Below are 24,198 nucleotides of genomic sequence, written 5' to 3'. Positions count from 1 at the left end.
ATTAAATTAAAATTATAAATTTATTGTGTTATATAAAAAAATAAAAATTTTTTTGCATGTGTATTGAAAATTAATACATATATACAGAATATTGACAATATATAAATAACTATATTAATTACTTAATTACATTTAAAATAATAATGATTTTAAAATATAAAAAATTGAGATATAAGTGCATATAAAATAATTTTACAATTCATTTACATAAAAATATTAAATTTAAATTAAAAATTATTCTTGTGATATAAAAAATAAATAATAATTAATATAAAATAATATAATTATATAAAATTATTCAATAAAAATATTTAATTATTTAAAAAAGAAAAATTTTAATTAAAATTTAAATTGAAAAAAAAAAAAACTATTCAACAAAAAATAAGAAATTTTTTTTTTATTATATTTTTTTTAAGTTAAAAAAAAACCTTTTGAAAATGCCAATAACACCTAATACAAAGGGCTTCCAAAGAAGCCAATATTCACCATTTCGTAATCAAATAAATTCAATTGATATATTAGATGATAATAATGATGAAAATGTATTTAATAATTATGATGATGATAATAATATTAAAAAATCATTATCAATTAATTTAGATAATAATAAACAAAATTTTGATAATAATACAGCAACAACAACACAAACAACAGCAATGAAAACAATGAAAAATATTAAAAATCGTCGTTTTGATAGTGGTATTAGTGTTATTAATAATAGTATTAATTGTGATATAAATTATGCTGGTACTAGTAATAGTGGAATTAATAATACAATACAAACAACAACAGTAGCAGGAACAGCAACAACAACGACACAATCAACTAATATTAATAAAAATAATAATTTAAATAATATTATTATTGATGATTGTGAACAACAACCAATAATGAGTGGTTGTGGTGGAAATGAAACAGATGATTTAGTTATATCTGAATATTTAATAGAAGGTACCCATATTATAAATTATTTTTTTATTAGACTATTAAAATTAAATAATTTAAATTGATAGTTATAAGCTTTTTTTTTTTTTTATTTAAAAAAATATTAATGTACTGTACTCACTTATAGACAAAATTAATTTATAATATTTAATTTTGATACATAAATAATTTATTGTAATTTAAAATTACTCAAAATTAGAAATTAGAAATGTTGCTTTATATCGTTGTTTTCTATAAAATTCCTCGAATAACACCATCTTTTCCATAATTTTTTTTTTAATTTACGTCATAAAAAACAGACTTTTAATTTAAGAATATAGAATCTAAGAATTATGTGATGAATGGGCATATTAAAGGAATGGACTTGAAATTAATGATGCTGAAATTAATGAAAAAATGTGCGTATATAAAATGTTTTAAATAATACCACGTATAAAGCTCTGACAATTTATTTTATTGAAATTAAATGACTTTTCCTAAATTTCCATTTCAATAAATTTTTTCATATTTGATAGAATATTGACTAGGTATTGCAATTTTTGATAATTTTGTTCTAAATTTGGTCTAAATAAAGAGCACGTTCGATAAATCCAGACTGCAAAACTTGTAAAATCAGCAGCATGTTACAAAATTATGATTTCATTTAAAGTTCTGAAAGAATTTTTTTATAATTGTAGAAAAATATTACAAATTAGAAGATCATAATAGAAAAATGTTGGAAATATTGAAGAATTACTCGAGTATTTTTACAAATCTGCAGATATATTTAGTTTCTGTAGATTTGTAAGTATGTAATTGTGAAAAGACTTTTAAGATTTAATTTGGAGAATTCAGTGCATGTCTGAATTATCGAAAATCCTCTATTTCATTAAATTATTTTAATAATACCAATGTAAATATTAACGAATATATATATATATATATGTGTATGTATGCACTCGTTATTGACTAATCTATTTTTTTCTTTAAAATATTTAAGGAACTAGTTATGTTTGGCTTTAAAAATTTTTGATAAAGTGTAAATTGCATTTGACATGCAATTAAAGTTAAAGGTTAATGATCTTATTTTTATGTTTTTAGTTTTTTTTTTTTCAAAATATTTTTGAATATTTCAGAATTAAAAGTATTTTTTACTTCTTTAATATTATAATTAAAATAAATAAAACAAATAATAACAATATTTGTTAAGTTTTAATTAATTTTTTTATTTTATATCAAAAGGTTCCCGATATTGTGACAATTTGCATGCAAATTTTTTATATCAATCGCCTTAGTCAAATATGACAAAAAAATTTTTAGGCCGAAAATTGCCTTTTATTATATGAGAAATTGCAAGAAATTTGCATATACATTTCGCTGTAAATATTAATAAAAATTGAGTAATTTTTCAAGGATTAATGTGTAACAGATTCGAAATGTTTTACATAAATTATTTATTAATTCGATAAACAGCCGCGTTATTCTGCGATTTCGAATAACAGGAAATAGCATTTTTTTGTTTTCATTTGTTCTAGTAATTGAGAAAACTTCTCCTATGTTAAGATTGTTTTTTTGATACTCTACATTATTATTCTAAATATAATTCATGTTTAAGATTGCCGATAATATTAAGGTCTGTCCTGTGATCTCGCGTGGGCTCTTAATAAATTAAAGAAAATTAAACTCGTATTAAACTTATTTTCTATTAAATATTTCTTTTCAGAATCTCAGGCTACAAAGGTCTAATTTTCAATAATCTACCGAACAAAAGTTGTAGATGCTGCGGAGACCTTTCAAACAGGCATACAATTAACTGAATTGACAGTTTCCTTTCCTGTTAATAAAACATAATCGCAATTCGTTACTTAAACTTGAATCAAATGTCAGATATTGTCATTGACGGTTACTCAAAATCACATAGTACTATGCAATATACAAGTAAAATTATTACCATTTTATAGAATAAATTCGTCTTTGTTAAGTTTTTTTTTTTTTTATTATTATTTCTTTATTTAGTATAACAATAACTATTTACAATTAATACTAAGGTATTTACATTATCACATTAAATTTTCATATTTACAAAAATTGTTTTTACTATTTTATGGAAAGTATACATATTCATTATTCATTAAAGAGCAAAGTTTTCTAATATGTGTCGAATTAAGTTTCTTTTAAATATTTTAAAATTATTCTCATACTTTAAATTTGTAGGTAATTCATTAAACAATTTTAAGCCCTTATACATCAACATATTTTGCGTTTTGGTTTTTGTATAAAAATTTAATCTAAAATCCAAGAAACTTCTTAAGTAATAATTTTGAGCATTTTCAACATAAATTAATCTATTAGTTAAATAACTTGGCATCATTTTATTTTTTATTTTGAATACCGTCATCAATACATTCATTTTAACCCGCTGCGACACACTCATCCATTTCAAAGTTTCCAACATAAATGTCTTGGAAGTAAATTTATTTAATTTTAATATTATTCTCATACCTCGATTTTGAAGCTTTTGCAACCTCCCCATCATTTCAGCATTGAACGTAAAAATTATTGATGAACAGAATTCAAAATGAGGTTTCAACATTACATTAAAAACTCTAATTGCGCTCATCAACGTTAAATTTTTTCTTATTTTTGAAAAAAATCAAATATGTCATTATCTGTTACAATTTAAAATTTTGAATAGCATTACAATTTAAGATTTTTATTAGCATTTTATGTACAGTGTTTAAATTCTATATTTTGTCTCAATTAATTATATTGTAATTGGAAACTGATTTAATTATCTTGATATAAGCCGTTATATTACTCGTAATTTGATTCGATGTATAACATTATTATTTCATTGACATTGTTTTAACTATTATATTGGCATTTTAACAAATTACATTTACGATACTATCTTGTCAATAATTTTTAATCCTATAAAAAATTATCATGTCTCTCTGATTTTTTTTTTATTATTATTTTAATGCAGAATTTAATTTATTTATATTTACGTTACCTACATTTATACGTGTATATTTATGCATTGAAATAAGTACAAAAAATTAAAAATATTGAAAATTGGAAATAACTGAAATTGATTCTAACTGTCCAAGTGTAAAATTGAACACATTTTTATTCGTCACAGTTTTAACAGATTAAAAAAATTAATTAAATTGAAATGTATGTAAACAAATGTACATATGTACACATGTTCAATTTACATTAATATTTTTTTTTTCATATAATACGAAAACTTTGCATTGCAAACAATTGATTTAAATACAAAAATAATATACTATGTAGATGTATATTAATTGATAACATTTATTTGTAAATAAGCCATACGTTTACACAAAATATTCCACATCCCATACTCTTGCGTTACCTTTTTTTTTTGCGATTCAGAAAAAGGATTAAGTAAAAATAAATAAATCGTAAACTTTATTTAACAAGTACCCAAAATAATAAATGAATGGATCAAGTAAATAAAGTTTTTTTTTTTTGTAAAAATTGCAAAATTCTTCAGTGGAGTGGGCTCGGTCCATTCTATATAAAAAAAGCTATTACTCTAGTATAGAACTTATGATTATATATCGGTGGCTATAAACATAATAAGAATGCAAGGTAGGATTCCAAAATTTTACAGTTTCGAAATTTTGTAAAGCAACAACAGCGACAAGTTGTATGTTTTGACAGCTGGCAGATTCAAATTTAAAAAATAAAACAAATTTGAATTGCTGCTTTGAAGTTAAATTCTTATTTCGTTCACTACCATTTAATACTCGTAACATGGAAACTTAATTTAATTTTTTGCAGAATTGTCAAATTTTGAAGTTCATTTTGAAAATATTTAAGAGAAATCATAATTCGAAGATTACTGTTACATTGTTACAATTATATAAGTTCGGTATAAAGCTTATGCAATGTCTAAGAAATAGTAACGAGAAACTTATCGAGTTCTGGTTATCTATATCGTTAAAATTAACTGTGATTTCGAACTCAAATTCACCAATTTGATATTTATTCATAATTTCTGACGATAGAAGAAATTAGTTCTAAACTTTTTGTATTTTTGGAGTTTAGAAATTGTTTATTGGTTAATACAGCAAGTTATAAAAGTTCGTATTACATTTTCATTACTCTATAGAAACTTATGAAGCTGAAAGCGGAAAAATATTCGAAATTAAAATTTCGATAATAAATTCATCGATACAAATGCTGAAATTTTTAGATTAACAATACGTGAAGTTGTAAAAAAAACAACACTCGCTAATAAATAAGAGGGAAAGAAAACCTTCTTTGGTAAAATTAAAACAAAATCGCGTTTTTCCACGATGAAATTATTGATTTCGAAAATTTTGTAAATATATGTACACAAAATGTGTCTTTCAGAACTTACGCACACATAGAAATAGACGATATATAGGTATATTCTTGGTACTATAGCCTATAAATTATGAAAGTTATTCGTCTATAATAATTTTGATGACATAGTTTTTATTTTTTGTTATGTATTTACGTTTTTGGTTAACTATATTACAGTTCAAAAAAACAATAATTTTGGAGTCATTGAAAAAGAAAGAAAAGTAAAAAGGACCCCTCCCTTTCTCAATATTATAACTGAAAACAAATTTTTGGAAATAACTATTATTTTTATTTATAACTTTTGCAAGAAAAGGTACACAACACTATTATTGTAACAATAAAATTTCAGTAGAATTTATTCGTGTAAATTTTGATTCAAAAATAACCTTCGTTTTTTTATTTGTATAGATTAAAACTACATACAATTTTCTAAAAAATTTATTGAATTTAAGAATTTCATTGTTCTTTCCTCAAAAAAAAATATTATTCATGTTTATTTTGTATGTTCTGTTGTTATTTGTAGAAAGGTCATGGACAAATAAAGAAGAAGAAGAAACAAAAAATGATAAAATATTGAGCTAGTTCTCATAAAAATATGAGAAAGAAATTCTTAATAATTCTACCAGAGTTGTAAATATTTTTGACGTTTTTTAATTAAGGTTTTTTTTACAATAGATGTCATTATTGACGAAATTACAATTATATTTCAATATCAAAACCAATAGTGCGAAAAAAATTGAAATTGCATTTATTCAAGAAATATTTGAGTACGTATAGAATGTTTGAGTATGTAGAATGTATTTGAATTTTGAAAATTACGATTCGATTTTAGCGTCACACTATCACATTTTAAATACAATATGGCCATATTATATCGTCTTTTGACATTCAGAGAAAATAATTTGAATACAATTTTCAAATATTTTTCTGAGTATCTAATTATTACGGCAAATAATTTATTATTAATAATGCCAATTTTAATAAGTAACAATTTTCGTTAATATGATCGAAATTAAATCGAATTCTCATCATAAATACTTGTATTTCTCTACTAAGTAAATATACTTTGTAAAATAATTTATGCAAACGTAAACTTAATTATTTATTTACTTATTTTAAATTCAATTGAATTGAAAAAATAATATAAAAATTTAATTTTTATCATCTCACGCTCAACGTTATTATAAATATACAAAAATCTAACGCGTCAACTAAATTTCAATTGAAATTTGAGTTTTTTTTTTTTAATTAATATTCTAAAATTGAATTATTTTAATGGTTTTATATTCGAGTATTTCATAATAATTGGTAAAAAAAAAAAATTCATGGTTTTTTCAATAAAAATAATTTTATCTTCTCTTAATTAATTTTAAAATTACTTTTACTTTGTAATTCTAAAAAAAAATATTAAAATTATTGTTATATTTTAATTAATTCAGGAAAACAATAATTATTATATGTAGATGCATACATACAATTATTCACGATATCGTAGAGTATGTCATTAGATAAGAGAGTAATAAACGAGAGACGTAGGTATTCAATGAAATGTAAAGAAATAAAAAATCGAGTTACTGATATTTTCCAGTCTACTATTTTATTTGCTATTAAAATTTTTGACGCAAATGTTTTTTTCTTTTTTTATTTATTTATTTATTTTATTACGTAATTACTTAACCTCTAAGTTATTTTGCAATAATTTAATTTTTATGTGATGTAGGTACATAAATGTTGATTAATTATGTATTGAATGCAAGATGTGCAAGAGCAAAATGTCGGTGATTCATAATTTAGTATTATAGAGAAAATATGTTATTAAATACTATTATAATACCCTAAGCTAATAGAAAATAGAGAGCAAAAAATATAGAGAGTTGGTAAGTAGTTTATCAAGGCTGTAACACTAATGAAATTAAAAAAAAAAATTTCCGTGAAAATATTCCGGAACATTACGGAACAAATACTCAAGTTGCTCCTTCGCTTATGTTAATAATTCAAATGGGTTGATTGGTTTCTTTCCAGTTCCTCTTAAACCGAATTTTTGCAAAGCCGTAATAAAAAATTTGTGAAAAATTTTAATTGGCTGTTATTCATTATTATATATGAATTTTAAAGACTTTTTGACTAGAATTATTCATTTATCCTTTAAAACTACTTTATTTGCTGGAGCCCAGCACTTTTGTATGTTTCAAACTTTTATTTCTTTATCGTTCTTGTTGTTCAGCTAAATTCCACAATAAGTTTTTGGAAATCATTTAGCAATTAAGTGGAGCCAACGCTTAGATAGTTTATCAGTTTTTTTTCGATATATTTTACATTCAAGTGTCTATGGCAACCATCTTGCAGGGGTGATTTTTGACGTCCCGAATTTATTAATGTTGTTTACATAAAATTGCTATTGAAACAGGGGAAAAATGTTAGTGTTTAAATTGTTTTTCTTTCTTCACTGACAAATCAATTACGTATGAGTATATATATGCATGTGTAAATGTGTGTAGATATACATACGTAAATGTTAATAATACCATCAATACGTTTTCTAATTGCACACCTTGTATAGACGAAATTATGAAAATTCAACCAATTTTTTTTTTATGTTTTATTGTTATCACATAATTATCTTATATAGATAAGAGTTGTCAGTTTAAAAATTATGATAAAAATTATAATTTGTCAAACGTATCAAAATTGAAATATCCATTATGGAGAAATGTGAAGATTAAATTTAAACAAAATTTTTCATTAAAATAGAAAAATCACTGAGTTCCATATTGCAGTTGAAACGGCTTTTAAAACTGAATTCAGCTTAATAATAAATTTCAAAGAAGAATTGTGTTATTCGGAATTACTTTCACTATTCGCAGAAAGCAACATGTAGTAAATTATCATGTATTATTCAAAAAGAATTTAAAATATGTGCTAATAACTTTATGCTAAAGTTAGCTTTGTAGTTTTGATATGAAGTCAAAAAATTGTAAAACTAATCTGATTTAGAGTAAAACATAAGAAAATTTGGTAACGACGTTACAAGAATACAATTGCACAAAAAATTCTTATACGAGTATAAAAATTTTAAAAGTCGATCATACACTACGCTGTTGGTTGCTCTTTCTGCAATAATGAGAAACGTATAATGAACATGTATTTATTACATCATTATTCAACCTTTTAAATATTTTATATTTTATATTTTTAAAAATATAATTAAAAAAAATGCAATTAATTTTCAAGAACAAAACTTATTTAATCTCACATAAAACAAAATTTGAATTGCAGAAAATGCCAAATCAATATTTTTCCAAATAAATATTCAAATCATGATTAATTCCTAAAATTCATTTAAATATTTCTAAAAACGTGTATTTGATTTCAAGAAACTTGCCTTAAATATTTTATATTTAATTTATTCTTAGAATAATTACCTATAATTGTAATGTAGGCTTTTAATTTAAAATCACCACATTTTAATACAACCTTAGCCTATAAGAACAATTAGAAATATTAAAATCAAAGTTAAATAACGCAAATTTTAACGTTTTATATTTGCCGAACGCAATTCAATTTTGCAAAAAAAACAAAAATTTTACCTTTATGCAATCAATTCTTGCTATTTTGATTTTTGTCCAATTGATGTCAAAACAAATCCCATAAAATTGACACTCGAAATATATGTAACATTGAAATTTAATCTGAATTCCATTCAGGATTTTTACTTCAACATTTTAAATGATTAACAAGAAATTATGACCAGTAAAACTCTGAATTAATTCTGCGTTTATAATTTAAAATTAAAGTCACAATTTTAAAAATTTGCCACTAAATTTCTTGTCCTTACTTGCTTTTGAAATAATTTTTTTTCATTTTATTACAAATTCAATGGCAATAATTTGGCAATAAACTCAAAATAAAAATTCGTAATCCTGCTTTTTTATTCAAAATCGAATCACATAAGTAATTTTACACCGAAAGTTTTAAGTGCTTAAAAATCAAATCAAGTATTGAATCGAAAATTTATAATTGTGTACGAGTATTTGTATAACAAAAGTCATATAACAGAATTTTGTAATTTAAGACAATAATTTTCAAAGACTTGTCATTTGATTTACTTAAATGGTAAATATGTATGTACGTAATTTGAGAAAAATATTAAAAAAAGAAAAGAAAAAAATAAAAATAATAAAAAATTGGAAAAGTTTTAAGTAATAAGCGTGTCATTTTCTTTAAATTTATCTTTTTTGATTTTTAACTTGATAATTTTTTTTTCCCAAAATTTAGATTACGTAAGATATTTGCGTTCCATTTAAGGGTATATATATCATATATAATTTCCCTACTAAAAATTAAATGTAAAGCTTTTTTTTTTTTTCCCTTTGTTCATTCCCGGAGGGAACATAGGGCTTCAACAAATCCTCTAAATCGCACTCTATTTTGGGCTAGACGCTTTACTTCCGACCAGAACTTGCCATTGGACTCGGCCTCCCTAAGCGTGGTTCTACGCCATGTATTTCGGGGTCTGCCAACCCTCCTTTTACCTTGAGGGTTCCAGTCTAATGCCTGCCTGGCTATCGTGTCACTAGATTTTCGCAACGTGTGTCCCAGCCATCTCCATTTTCTTTCTTTTATGACCACACTTATAAGTTTCTGGTTCGAAATCGCCCACAGCTCATCGTTCGTTATTGTTCTAGGCCAGAATATTCCGCATATTATTCTCAGCCACCTGTTGACATATGCTTGGACCTTGTTGATGTACGCTGCAGCCACCATCCATGTCTCACAGCCGTACAGAAGCACCGATTTCACACAGGCATCGAATATTCTGATTTTGGTGCTTCTTGTCAGGTAGGACGATTTCCACACGTGCCATAGCCGGCCAAAGGCCATCCTAGCCTTTGATAGTCTGTGTTTTATGTAAAGCTTAAAATTGCAAAAATATTCTTTAAAAGTAATATATATTGAGGGTTTGCAATCTCTTATTTGGTCTATTATGTTAATCAATCGAGTTCTAAAAAAAAATTCCTTCTCCTAGGCTGTTTACGCACTTGGCATGTCGTCTACCTATTAAAATTTTAATATTAATAAATGAATACTTTAAATCGATAATTGAAATTAATTAATTTTCAACACAATTATTAAAAAAAATACTTAAAAATTTAAATTTTAGAATAATATTAACAATATTATTTAGAACAATTATAAATTTCTTTTAGATTTTTTTTTTGAATTTTGATATTAAGCAATTTATGTAAAATTGCATACATTTCGGGGTTACTCAAATTCTTACATTTGCTCGTATAACTGTACACATTAACTGTAATTAATTTGATTATAATATAAATATAAATTTAATAATTTTTTCGGAACTTCTAAGCTTATAAGCAAAAAAAAAAAAAACAAATCAATTTTTTATAAAATATCTTGTTATTTCTCCCGTAAATTTATGTAAGAAAATACTCAAACTAAATCTAAGAATCTGGAACATATTTTCGAAAATCCTGCGAATATTTTAATAAACATTTTATAATTTTCGATTTATATACATACTTCGCCCCCTAATTATGTATTTTATCACTATACTTAAATAAAAATTTTATTGAGAGGAAATTAATATTCAAAATAAGTTTCTATATGTTATATTTGTAGGAAAATATATATATTTTTTTTACTTTTATTAAGCAAATGTTAAAAATACAATAATTTGCATATATTTGTTAATTTTTAATTAAAATCTATACCAAGTATTTTATTTTTATATTGCCAATGACCATGATTTTATATAAACATACATATACATACATACATATAACATTTAAAATTTCTCTTATGTTTTTATTTACAAAAATAAAAAGTTTTTGTTTTTCTATTTTTTTTCTTGTTTCAATGTTTTTCAAGTACATCAATGTACTTATATTTACAATACAATGTTTGTTTTACAATCATAAATTATTTATTGATAAAATTTATCTATATAAAATAAAATTAAGTAGCTATACATATTTGAATTCATAATTTCAAAATATAAAGAAATAATTTTACTATTCAAATCTTATATGAAATTTCATTTTTAAATTTGAATTTAAAATTTATGCTTCAAAAGCAAAATTTTATTTAATAATACTTTATTTTGTATAATAGTTATGTGAAAAAGAACATTTGTACCTCACATATTTATTTAAATTTTTATTTAAATAATTTTAATTATCTGTATTTAAATAATATAGGATTTCATTGGAACATACTATATGTATGCTCTCATATTATGTACTTTTGCTAGTTTATATTTGATATTTTCGGTATTACAATTATGAAGAATTTGTTATATAAGAAAAAATAGTATAAAGCTATGCAAATTTTTTTATAAATCTGAATTTCCGTGATATCTTTGTTCCTCAACAATAATTTATGAAATTTGTAATATATATTTAATTTTTAAATCTACATCAAATTATACTTAATCAAAGCAAAACAATTAAAACTTACCTAATTTTTAAATATGGAACAAGTAAAAGATTTTTACATTTTATATTGGCGCCTGATCATGGACTCACATTAAAAATATTGTAAATATGTACATACATGTATTCATTTAAACAAATTATGTAATATACATATTTATATTAGCTTTTTAGCTAATATATATTGACGCCTGAGGTGGACTCTCATTAAAAATAATGTACATACTGCAAATACTAATGCCTTTGAACTAGATAATATAATATGTAAATTTATATTTCTACTTTAGCAATTAAATTAAATTCCCATAGGCAAATGTAACATTGTTTTCTATTAAAAAAAAAATTATTATTTGGCATTCTTCTATATAAATGAGCTCGTTCATCTCATATAGAAGACAACCTGAAAAAATATTCAAGTGACTATAAATTCAATTAATATCATTTATATTTAATTAATAAACTGCATATTGAAAACAAATTGATTTTAAGAGTGCAAAATAAAAAAATATTTCAAATATTACACACATGGATACGTATATGTGTGTAATATTTGACATTCATATGTATAAAAATTCGATTAAATTGGTATATTTTTAAATTAAGAATTATGATATACATATATGTATATACACACCAACCTACTCTATGCATATACAAATAATATAGAAAAAAAATAAAAAAAATTTTCGACAGTTCATATTTAAAATAAATTTTTTTATTTTGCTCTGTTAAAAGCATAAATTAAAAATTTATTAAAACCAATGTATGTACACATGTACATAAAATAAGAAAAAACATATGTATTTGTTTTTCTTCCTTAAACTCGACCACATTTACATACGTACATAAATAGTTTTTTTTTTTTTTTTAATTTTTGTATATAAATTCGGAAAATTTTATTGAGAAACCTTGACATTTAAATTCATTTTTTCGAAACAGAATTTTTAATATGTTTGCATTTTGAATTCAATATATTAAAAGTCATGTACATTATGTGTGTATGTATTTTAACAATTTGATCTTTTATGAGAGAAAACATCAAAATGTTTTTAAAATTAAATTTGTCTAGAAATGTATGTATGTATGTGGTTTATTATTGTTACAAAAATAAGAATTATATTAATTTTATGATTAAAATTTAAAAAAAAAATTATTTTACATAGAGTAGTTTTGCGAGAAATTAACGCATTATAAGAAATTAACCCAAAATAAATTGTCACGATTCTCAAATAATGTTTGAATGGTTTATTTTGAAAACGACGAAATGAATTTGAAATCTCAAAACTCTCTTAATTTCCTAATTATCTTAATACTTGGGATTGAAAAATACGTAGAAAAATATATACATACATATACAAAATATTATTAATCATATAAAAACACTCAGATTTTTGAATTACTTTGAAGGTAAACTTTGCAAACTCTCAATAGCAATAAAATTAGACATTGCCAACTTTCAAAATAAACAATACAGAGATTTTTTTTAAAATAAAGTCACAACTAATTTTTTAAAACAAAAAAATCTTTTTTTTCAAATATAAAAATCTTAAACATTTTTCCCTCCAGTGGCAAAAATTTGTACCATCTCAAGTTTAATACTCCCCATCACTACTTTAAAATCTCTCAAAAAGTTAAAATCAAAACCTACATCTTAATAGAGAGAGAGAAGTCTAATAAAATTTTACAATTTAAAGATGGTTTTTTTTAGTGTCATAAAATTATATAGCCCTAGAATGCTGCCGTTATAGTAAATTAAGCAAAATATTATAGTTAAACAAAAAACAAAAGAAAAATATTTTTTCAATTCATTTTAATGAAAATGAGCTTAATTTTTTATTTAAAGCATGATAACAAATTTAAATAAATAACCAAAGTTTTTTAAGAACTGCTGGCATAGTAACAAAAATATAATATCCACATTATAATTTATGATTTAATAAAATTGTGAGAAAAATTTGAAAAATTCCCCAAATATTTCATAAAATAAAAATATTATCAATTATCAAATTTTTATTTTTTTTTTTTTAGTTCATGCTTAATAAAGAATAATTTTCAATTTCGTTGACAAAAAACAAAATGAAAAAGCAATAATATATAACAGTATAATACTAATAAAATATCTAAATTTCTAATTCAAAAAAATTTCACTTAATTTAAATGTGGCACATCTCTTGTCGAATCATTTATTGCCAATCCTCATAACAGGAGCCTTACTAAATAATTCGGTTACGGAAATATGGTAAGGCAGTACCAATCAATTTGTATAGTACTAGCTTCCTATTTCTGCAAATACGAAAATCGAATAACATAGTAAGGCCCTATTCAAAAAGAACTGCTAATAAAAATTAAAGCTGAGAGCAAATTTTTTAAACAAGATTATACTGTAAATTATTTTAGTAACCTTAATTCAAATTGTCTACTCATAAGTATATTGCTTTTATTTTTTAACATATATCAGCATAAAATATTTAATTGAAATCAATTAAACGATAAAATAAAAATTTATTAAATAGTTTGAATCATTTTTGTTTTCTTAAGAAGTTTAAAGAAAAAAATAAAAAATACGAAGAGTTACTCGCTAATGTTCTTTTCTTTCTATTTATTTTTATAAAAAATTTTTACTATTATACTTACGTATGTATGTAGATATATTGATATTGTAATTATTATTTATCCCAATTTTATTTACCAACTAAATTTATTTGAAAATTGATTATTTTCCTTCTTACTCAGACTGCCACACGTTTTGAACCAAGTTCATTTAGGAGAATTACCGATTAGGTTAGGTTGACTGGTAATATAAAATTGTACACTTAGGCCGATGGCTTTCGATATCTCCATGCTCAATTGAACCAGTTTAAATTCCTGACATTTACATTTGTCAGGTGTGTAACTCGCAAAAAGAAATAAGAAATTTCAAAATATTGTCCTATTTCAAGTATCATACTAAATTTATTTGACATTTATTTACAATTGATGACGTTATAAGTATATCAGATTATTTCTTAATTTCTTTTTTCTCTTGTTCATTTTTCCGACAATTTATTTGAGCTTCAAGTTTACTTTTACTGGCAAGTTATTTAATGAAGAAATAAAGAATGAAGTGTAAAAGTAACATCATGGAAACGACTTCTAATGTCAATAGCCTTAAATAAATATAAATGGCAACACATAAAAATTAGCTCACTATATACATAGCTCACATATTTTATTTCTATTAAAAATCGTGTTAAATTTCTAAATAAATTATGAAATAGAAAATAACAAAAAGAAAAGAAATTTTTATCGCTTCTTACATAATATGTAAATTGAAACTTGACTAACTACCTGTCTATTAAATTTCTTAAAAAAATTTTGCATATTAATATCGTAAATGAAATTCTATATAAACACATACATACATATGTACATAGGTAAGAAAATCCATTAATAATCGAAAAAAATTTGTAATTTATAGGAAAAACCAAAACCACAAGTTTAATTTTACTGCAATAAAATACGAGTACGTTTTTTTAGTGAATTTTAATACGATTCATGTAAAATACTTACATGTGTTTTAAAATCGACGATTAGTAGTGGTTTAAATTTTTGAAATAAATTTTTAATAATTTTTTTTTTGTTTTTGAGAAAATTAAAATGTTTATTTTATTAAACTTATAAGTTTAATTTTTTGTGTCATTCAACAAAAATAATCTTGACACTCATGGCATTATTTAATATTTTTTATGTTCTAAAATAATTGTTGCGATAACAGTTTTATTGTTGAGAATTTAGTAAGAAAAAATACAAACAATACAAATAATATGGCAGTCAGACAGAAAGCTTATTTAATTACAAAATTCAATCGGATTCAAATTACAATCGTTTTGGTTAATTTCATGATTTACGTTGCTTATATCTGGATTTTTCTTGTAAAAAAGTTTAGTTTTAAGAATAAATTTTACTTTCACGCGAGTCTTTAACTTATGTATGCATGTTGAAATTGGAAACAGTGAATAAAATCAAATTGCTAGTTACATCTTACTTGTGCCTTTGCTTTTACAAATAAATTTCATAATTAAATTGAAAACTTCTTTAAAAGTTCCTCAAGTTGATTTAATTGATTTATTCCTCAAAACCTTTTGCGTCAAGTATAAGTAAAAGTAATTTAAAAATATTGATTAATCTGAAGATTTCTGCAGCAAACTTTTCTAAAGTCTAGACCCTATCCTTAATTATTGGCATATTTAGATTTGTTTTTTTTTTTTATATTGAATTATTCTTTAGGATTAAAGGTCAATGCTATTAAAGCTAAAAAGAAAAGAATTATTTACGAATTATTGCAAATCAATTTAAATTAATTTTATTTTTAAAATTATATATATATATATTTTTTTTTGTTTTAATGTAATGTTAATGTTAAATAAAAATTAATTTTCACTTATTTTCTTTTATTATTAAAAATAGAAACACGTTCATCATGTTACGCTGTTTTAAATAGTGGAGAAGATGATGAAATGCAAATAACTGGTTATCGTAGATCTATATTAAAAACGATATTATGTTATATTGGCGTTATATTAACTGGTGGTATATTACGTTTGGTAATGCATTGGTGGAAACATTGGTATGTTCTTGCAACACATTCAAAATGTCCATTAGATCAAGCTGAAAAAATTTTAATATTGGAAGATTATCAGGGTAAACATCAAATATATTATGTCAAAGATGTTATCACATTAAATTTGGAAACAGTAAGGTGAATTAATAAAAAAAAATTATATTTTGACATTTTGTAATGTAAAATATTTAATAAATAAATTTTATTTATTTATTTTAGGGAAATGAAAAAGAAACCAGAAAAATGGGAAAAACATTTTCCAATACATGATACATTTGATGAGAAAGAATTTTATTTATCAATACATTTTTCATCTGGAAGTTTTAGGCGTAAGTTTTATTTATTTGCTTCTTGAATATTCTATTTTTCTAAGTTTAGTAATTCAATTTAAAAATTTTTTACAAGTTAGTTTGTAAATTATCACTCAAATTAATATTGTAGATACCGATTCAATAAAATTGTTTCGTTGCAAACAATTACGTTATATATGGGATATACAAACTCAATCATTTCAAAAACTTCAAGGATTAGATGTTAATTTAACAAGTACAATATTACATCAACGTAAAGGTTTAACAGAACAAGAACAATTATCAAGACGATTTGTATATGGTATAAATGAAATATCAGTTCCAATGAAAGGAGTAATGACATTATTATTTTTGGAAGTATTAAATCCATTCTATGTTTTTCAAATATTCTCAGTTTGTTTATGGTTAGCATACAATTATTATTATTATGCAGCTGTTATTGTTTTGATGTCAGCATTTGGTATTATAATGTCAATATTACAAACTAAAAAGGTAAATTATATATTTACATATTTTAAATAATTTTTATTTAGAAAAGTAACTAATTAATTATATTTTTATATGATCATCATATATGTATATGCACATATGTCTATAATTTTCAAAATTATTAAAAATATAAGACCATGATTTTTAATTTACCCAAAAAAGCTTACAAAATATTAAAATCTAATTCAATTTTAAATTATATCTTATAGACTCCGAATAATATTTTATTTTTAAATTGTATTTTTAGAATCAAGATGCATTACAGAATACAGTACATAATAGTGATTGCGCTCTAGTTGTCTCTGAGAATGGTGAAATTCATAATACTGAAACAAGAAATTTAGTTCCTGGCGATATAATTGAAATACCATCAAGTGGTTGTTTAATGCAATGTGATGCTGTTTTATTATCAGGAAATTGCATTTTAGATGAATCAATGCTAACAGGTTACACAAAAAAAGAATTAATTTTTAAAAATTTTAAATATGTTAAAAAATACGTTAAATAATTAAGTTTACCCTTATTATATTAATAGTTTCATATTAACCATATTGGATTGACAAATTTAAAAAAAACGACATTTTGTTTATAAATCTTACTACTTATTTGCTATCCCTAACATAATTTAAATTTTTCTAAATTAAGCATCAGTTTTAACTAATATTAGAATTTTTTAATAATCTTCAGGTGAAAGTGTACCGGTTACAAAAACACCTTTACCACTTAAACGTGATTTACTGTTTGATAAGAAAGAGCATAGTCGTCATACATTATTTTCTGGTACAAAAGGTATGTTAAATAATATTATATTAAAATATAATTTCTTTTTTTGGTTATAAAAAGTATGAGACTATAATTTTTTTTTATAATTTCAGTTATGCAAACACGTTATATTGGTTCCGAAAAAGTATTGGCTGTGGTAATAAATACAGGGAATATTACAGCTAAAGGTGGTTTAATACGATCTATATTATATCCACCTCCGGTTGACTACAAATTTGAACAGGATTCATATAAATTTATAACACTATTGGCAATTATTGCTGGACTTGGTTTTGTTTATACCCTTGTTACAAAGGTATTTAAAATAATTGTAAATATGAAAAATATATAAAACATTTTTCAATTTTTTGTAGATACAACGTGCCGTGAGCGCTACAAAAATAGCAATTGAAGCATTAGATTTAATTACGATTGCTGTTCCACCAGCTTTACCAGGTATGAAATTTTGAATGCATTAGAATATTGTATTCTTAATTGATAAATTTTCTCTATAGCGGCAATGACGGTAGGACGTTATTATGCACAAAAACGTCTGGAGCGTAGTAATATCTATTGCATCTCACCAAGAACAATAAATGTATCTGGTAGTATTGATTGTGTTTGTTTTGATAAGGTATTAAAATATTTTGACATTTTATTTCATGGATATAATTATTATTATTTTTTGATTTTTAGACTGGAACTTTGACAGAAGACGGTTTAGATATGTGGGGTGTTGTACCAAAATCATCAACAAATCAATTTCAGATACCTTTAAAGCAAATCGAACGATTACCACACGATCATTTATTAAAAGGAATGGTAACATGTCATTCGATTACAATCATGAATGGTGTAATGAAAGGTGATCCGTTGGATTTAAAAATGTTTGAATCTACAGGATGGCAACTAGAAGAAGCAAATGTTGCTGATGATAATAAATATGATTTATTGTTTCCAACAATTGTTCGGAAACCAAAATCAAGTAAATTTTTTCTTAATTTAATTTTGTAATTATTTTATTAGTTAAATTTTTTAGATTCTTTATCAAAGCTGACGACTGATAGCACTGACAATATATGTATGGAAAGGAACTTTGATACAGCTTTATTACCATCAGCTCAATCAGTGAATTCTTTCGAAGAAGATATAATATCGCAAGCTGATGATATTGGTATTGTCCGTGAATTCCCATTTTCATCAAATTTACAACGAATGTCTGTGATAACACGTCGTCTAGGGGATAATCATTTCAATGTGTATTGCAAAGGAGCACCAGAGATGATACAATCGTTATGTAAATCAGAATCAGTTCCTGATAATTACTTACATCAATTGGATATATATGCACAACAAGGTTACCGTATCATATCAATTGCTTACAAACCATTAGATAAGAAAATGACATATCCAAAAGTTCAAAGAATTGCAAGAGATAAAATCGAATGTGATTTAGAATTTTTGGGTTTTGTTATATTAGAAAATCGTTTGAAGCCAGATACAACTGATGTAATACACAGTTTAAATATGGCTAACGTGAGGACAATCATGGTAAAAAAAAGATTACATAAGTTTTATAACAGGTTTTTACAAATATTTTTTTCATATTCAGGTGACAGGAGACAACATATTGACAGCAATAAGCGTTGCAAAAGATTGCGGAATGATACCTAAACATCAAAGTATTATTACAATAAATACTAAACCAGCTGCTACTGATTCAGGGAAATACGAACTTTATTATACTCTATCTGGAGCGAACGTAAATCCTACTAACCCTGCAATAACACCAAATGGAAATGGTGACATTACATCGTATATGACAAATAGTAACAGCGTAGCTAGTCTTGAAACTGTAGACACATGGACTTGTGCACAGCGTGATGTGGAATTAGGAGGAGATGGTATCGGTTTCAAGAGTGATATGACTCCATCAACCACAATTAAAGGATCTCTCTCAGCTATAACGCCCTCATCTATTACTGCCAAACCTTTAATTGATCAGTCTCCGAACGATTACTTGCTCAACAACTATCGTTTCGCTATGGTCGGGAAAACTTGGGCCATTGTACGTGAACATTTTCCAGATTTATTATCAAAATTTGTGACTCGTGGTACAATTTTTGCCAGAATGTCGCCAGATCAAAAGCAAGCACTTATATTAGAATTACAAAATTTAGGTTATTATGTAGCTATGTGTGGTGATGGTGCTAATGATTGTGGTGCACTTAAAGCAGCACACACAGGTATATCATTATCAGAGGCAGAGAGTTCTGTTGCATCACCATTCACATCGCGTAACCCAACAATATCTTGCGTTCCAAATGTTATTAAGGAAGGCCGTGCTGCGTTAGTAACATCTTTTGGTATATTTAAATATATGGCAGCATATTCTTTAGTACAATTCGTATCAGTTTTAATTTTATATTCGATTGATTCCAATTTAACAGACATACAGTTTTTATATATTGACTTGTTTTTGATATCTATTTTCGCATTCTTCTTCGGTCAAACAGGTGCATACGATGGTACGTTAGTTAAGCAACCACCTTTAAATTCATTGGTAGCCTTAAGTCCCATAGCATCTTTAATATTACATCTAACTGTTATAATAACAATGCAAACAATCGGTTGGTATCATGTACAAAGTGAACCATGGTTTGAACCATTTAATTTTTCAGCAACTGAAGATGAAAATGATTTAGCATGTTACGAAAATTATACTATATTTGTTATATCATGTTTTCAATATGTTATATTAGCGTTTGTGTTCTCGAAAGGTGCACCATATCGTCGTCCAATTACTTCAAATATTCCATTTTTATTGGCACTTTTAATAAATTTAGTAGTAATATTATATTTAACTTTGATTCCACATGAACCAATAGCAAATTTTTTCGAATTAAAGGTCCCAGATGATTTTAACTTTAGGGGATTTTTAATTGGCTATGGCGCAGTCAATTTTATTTTAGCAATATTTATCGAATGTTTTATTGTTGAATATTTATTATTTAAGAAATTCCAAAAATCTCAATTTTCAATCAATTATGAAAAACAACATCGCAAATATTTGCAAATGGAAGATGAATTAAAACATAATATGAAATGGCCCCCAATATCATACTATAATAGCGATATACAATCATCAAATTATGAAAATGGTGAAGATAAATCATCACCTATTTCTTATGCTGAAATAAGTGCTGAACATACTATTGATATGAAAGCACCAGAAAATAGTGTTTTAAATAACTTTTTTGAACAAACAACTAATCCAAATACAAAACAATTAGGAAATTTTCCACATACTGATTTAGATGATATTGATGATGTAACTGATTATGATGAAAATCAAGAACTTCCATTTAGTTTACCACAATCTGAATTATCGGATTACGAATCAGCTCAAAATATTTTATTAGAAAGTCCACAAAATTCTGGTAATTCAGAAAATTCTATACATGGAAAAGTCACAACAACTGAAAATAGTAGTAGTAATATTTATGATTCAACTGATGATGTTTATCATCCAACAATTGATAAATCAATTGAATCGTTAGGTGCTATTGATAAAACTAGTCATCAAAAAACTATAAATTCATCAAAAAAACATTTAAATTTAGACCAATTACATAGTAATAAAAGTAGTCCAACTATAAATATTCATGTACAAAATATTGATGAAAATCCTAAAAAAAGACAATGTGTTTCAAATTCATATAATTCTTTAAATAAACAACAGCGTCACTCACCGGTCAATGGAATTGAAATGACAAATAATGAATCAATTCTATTACAAAATCATCATAATCCAACAATAATAGGAATAAATTTATCAAATAAAAATTTAAATAAAAATATATTATCTGATACAAAAATAAATTCAAATGAATCAAAAAATTTATATCAAAGTGATGTTATTAATGGCAGCAGAACAAGCCGAAATTATGATGATTTTGGTGATGAAATTATTAACAGTTCTCTTGGCGATAATTCATGCAAAAATTGTAATATAATACAAAAAAATCAAATAAATTGTAAAAATAATATAAGTAATAATAGTTTAAGTGGTATTAATTTAAGTAATAATAATTGTCAGAAAGAAATAAATAATTTAGATATTATAGAAACAAAAATTGATAAAAATGAAGATGATAAGTTAAGCTGAAAACTACTTAAATTGATGTCAAAATTTTTATTATTGTTATGATATTTTTAGGAACGAAAAATAATTACTATACACATATATATATATTATATTAATTCTATCGGAAATAGAAAAAAATAAAACATTTAAAAAAAAAGGCAATAAATTAAATAATTTTTTTCTTTTTTTAAATGATTATTTATTGTTTTTCCAATTTTATGTTCAATTACTATTGTGTACTCGTAACTTACAAAACAAATAAATAAATTATTAAAAAGCCAAACTTATGTAAAACATTTCTTTTTAATTTCTTTTATTTTTATATACATACATATTATAAAACTAAAACTTGAAATTCGAAAATAGTTTAATGAAAAAATAAACGCATGTAAAACAAGAATTCGGTGAATAAAATAAAAGAAATAAATACATTTTTTTTTTAATTTACAAAATTTTAATATAATTTTTAATAATTTTTCATTTTCACAATTCGGAGTTAAATGATTTGTAAAAAAAAAAATGACACACCAAAAATTTTTTTACAATTTAAATTCTTTATATAACATTAAAATTCTATTAATTCTAACTCAGTAAATATCTCATCCTTATAGTTTATTAAATAATCCAAAATTCATTAAAATTCAATTTAAAAAAAATCATTTTTCTCTTCATAAATATAGAATAAAAAATATTTCAAAAGATAAAGATATAGGAAGAATTGAATAATCGGCGATAAAAAAAAAAAAATTTAATGTCATATAAATTAATTCAATATAATATTAAATTTTTTTTAAAATTTAAATATTATGGAAAAAACATGATTATAACTTGTAGGACCAATATATCATTCACTTAAAAATTTATCAAAATATTAAAATTTCTAAAATTACAATTTCAAAACTATTATGTTATTTTTCTATTCTATTTTTTGAGTAATAAATAAATTTTAAAATAGTAAATCATAATTTTCTTTATTAAAATAAAGTATAAGAAAGCAAATCAAGACGAAGACAACCTTATGTATAAAACCGTTTCAATATTTTCATACATTTTCTAGATTTTTAAATTTTCTTTTTTAGAATTTTCAATACTTTTTAATATATTGAGGGAACAATTTTACACATAAAAAAAAAATAAATAAATAAAACAAAAAAAAATAAGAAAATTTGTAACTGGAATGAACGAATATACGAATTCTTGAAAAAAAAAATAATAATTTGTTCTAATTCTTTAAAAAATAAAATATTTTTTTCATTTTTTTTTTCTTTTCTGTTTTTATAAAATTATTTAAAATTTTATATTTTTTATTTCTAATTTAAGATAAGCATTATATTCCTAAAAGATTTTCTTAGACGTAACACTTGAGTTAATAGAATATTATTCAAAAAATTTTATAATTTTTCAAAATGAAAACAATTTTGAAATTCTATACTGAAAAATTTAATAATTTTAAATAATATTCCATCACCTCAAGTAAAATATTTAAGAAAATATCTATAATTAATTTATATGATTAAAAAATTAGATAAGTTTATAAATACATATATACATAAAACGATGTTACATATTAAAGTATAAAAAAAAGAAGCCAAATAAATATTATTTCACATTAAAAAAAAACTAAATTAAAAATTAAATATTTAATTATACTATTTCTTATCAAAATGAAAATTAATAAGAATATCTCATAACATATAATTAAAAATATTTCTTCAATTATATAATATAATTAAAATATGAAAACAGAAAAGAAATTTTTAAAGAAAATTAAATTTTTCTTTTAGAGACCTCATCTCTCTAAACGTGAACATTTATAATATCGTATATAATTTAATATATTATTTGTATAAATTATAATATTTAATATTAATTTTGAGATTTAAATAAAAAAAATTATGATTTATTTTTTTTAATATTATCTTTAAATATACAATTTAAACAATTAAAAGAGAATTTATTCTACATTTTTTATTTACATATTGCACTCTTCTGAATTTTATTTTTTTTTTTTTAATTTTCTCTTCTTTTATTATCAATTTAGCTACAATTATTGAATTATATATGTATATATATATATATGTATAAAAAAAACCTTTGTTTTAAAATATTTAATGATTTAATTAGAAAAAATTATATTAAAAATCATGATTT

At 23.3% G+C, this 24,198-nt stretch overlaps 1 protein-coding gene across 1 annotated transcript; it reads left to right on the top strand.

Moving 5' to 3' along the window:
* Positions 1-174: 174 nt before the first annotated feature.
* Positions 175-23,449, top strand: LOC129609318 (polyamine-transporting ATPase 13A3). The gene is made up of 12 exons (XM_055521281.1): positions 175-951; positions 16,185-16,476; positions 16,558-16,667; positions 16,780-17,141; positions 17,386-17,584; positions 17,826-17,927; positions 18,014-18,216; positions 18,275-18,356; positions 18,416-18,534; positions 18,597-18,885; positions 18,940-19,451; positions 19,513-23,449. Exons 1-12 carry the CDS (start codon positions 438-440, stop codon positions 22,066-22,068), a joined length of 5,340 nt encoding a protein of 1,779 aa, XP_055377256.1. The 5' UTR covers positions 175-437; the 3' UTR covers positions 22,069-23,449.
* The last annotated feature ends 749 nt before the right edge of the window (positions 23,450-24,198 follow it).

Source organism: Condylostylus longicornis, unplaced genomic scaffold, assembly GCF_029603195.1.
Source record: "Condylostylus longicornis isolate FDR11 unplaced genomic scaffold, ASM2960319v2 ptg000038l, whole genome shotgun sequence".
NCBI lineage: Eukaryota > Metazoa > Arthropoda > Insecta > Diptera > Dolichopodidae > Condylostylus > Condylostylus longicornis.
This window is presented reverse-complemented; position numbering and strand designations above follow the sequence as displayed.

Coding starts and splice junctions, on each gene's coding strand:
- LOC129609318 (XM_055521281.1), top strand. CDS start 438: ATGCCAATAACACCTAATACAAAGGGCTTCCAAAGAAGCCAATATTCA. Junction 17,928..18,013: donor ATTATTTTCTGGTACAAAAG/GTATGTTAAATA, acceptor TTATAATTTCAG/TTATGCAAACACGTTATATT. Junction 19,452..19,512: donor CTAACGTGAGGACAATCATG/GTAAAAAAAAGA, acceptor TTTCATATTCAG/GTGACAGGAGACAACATATT.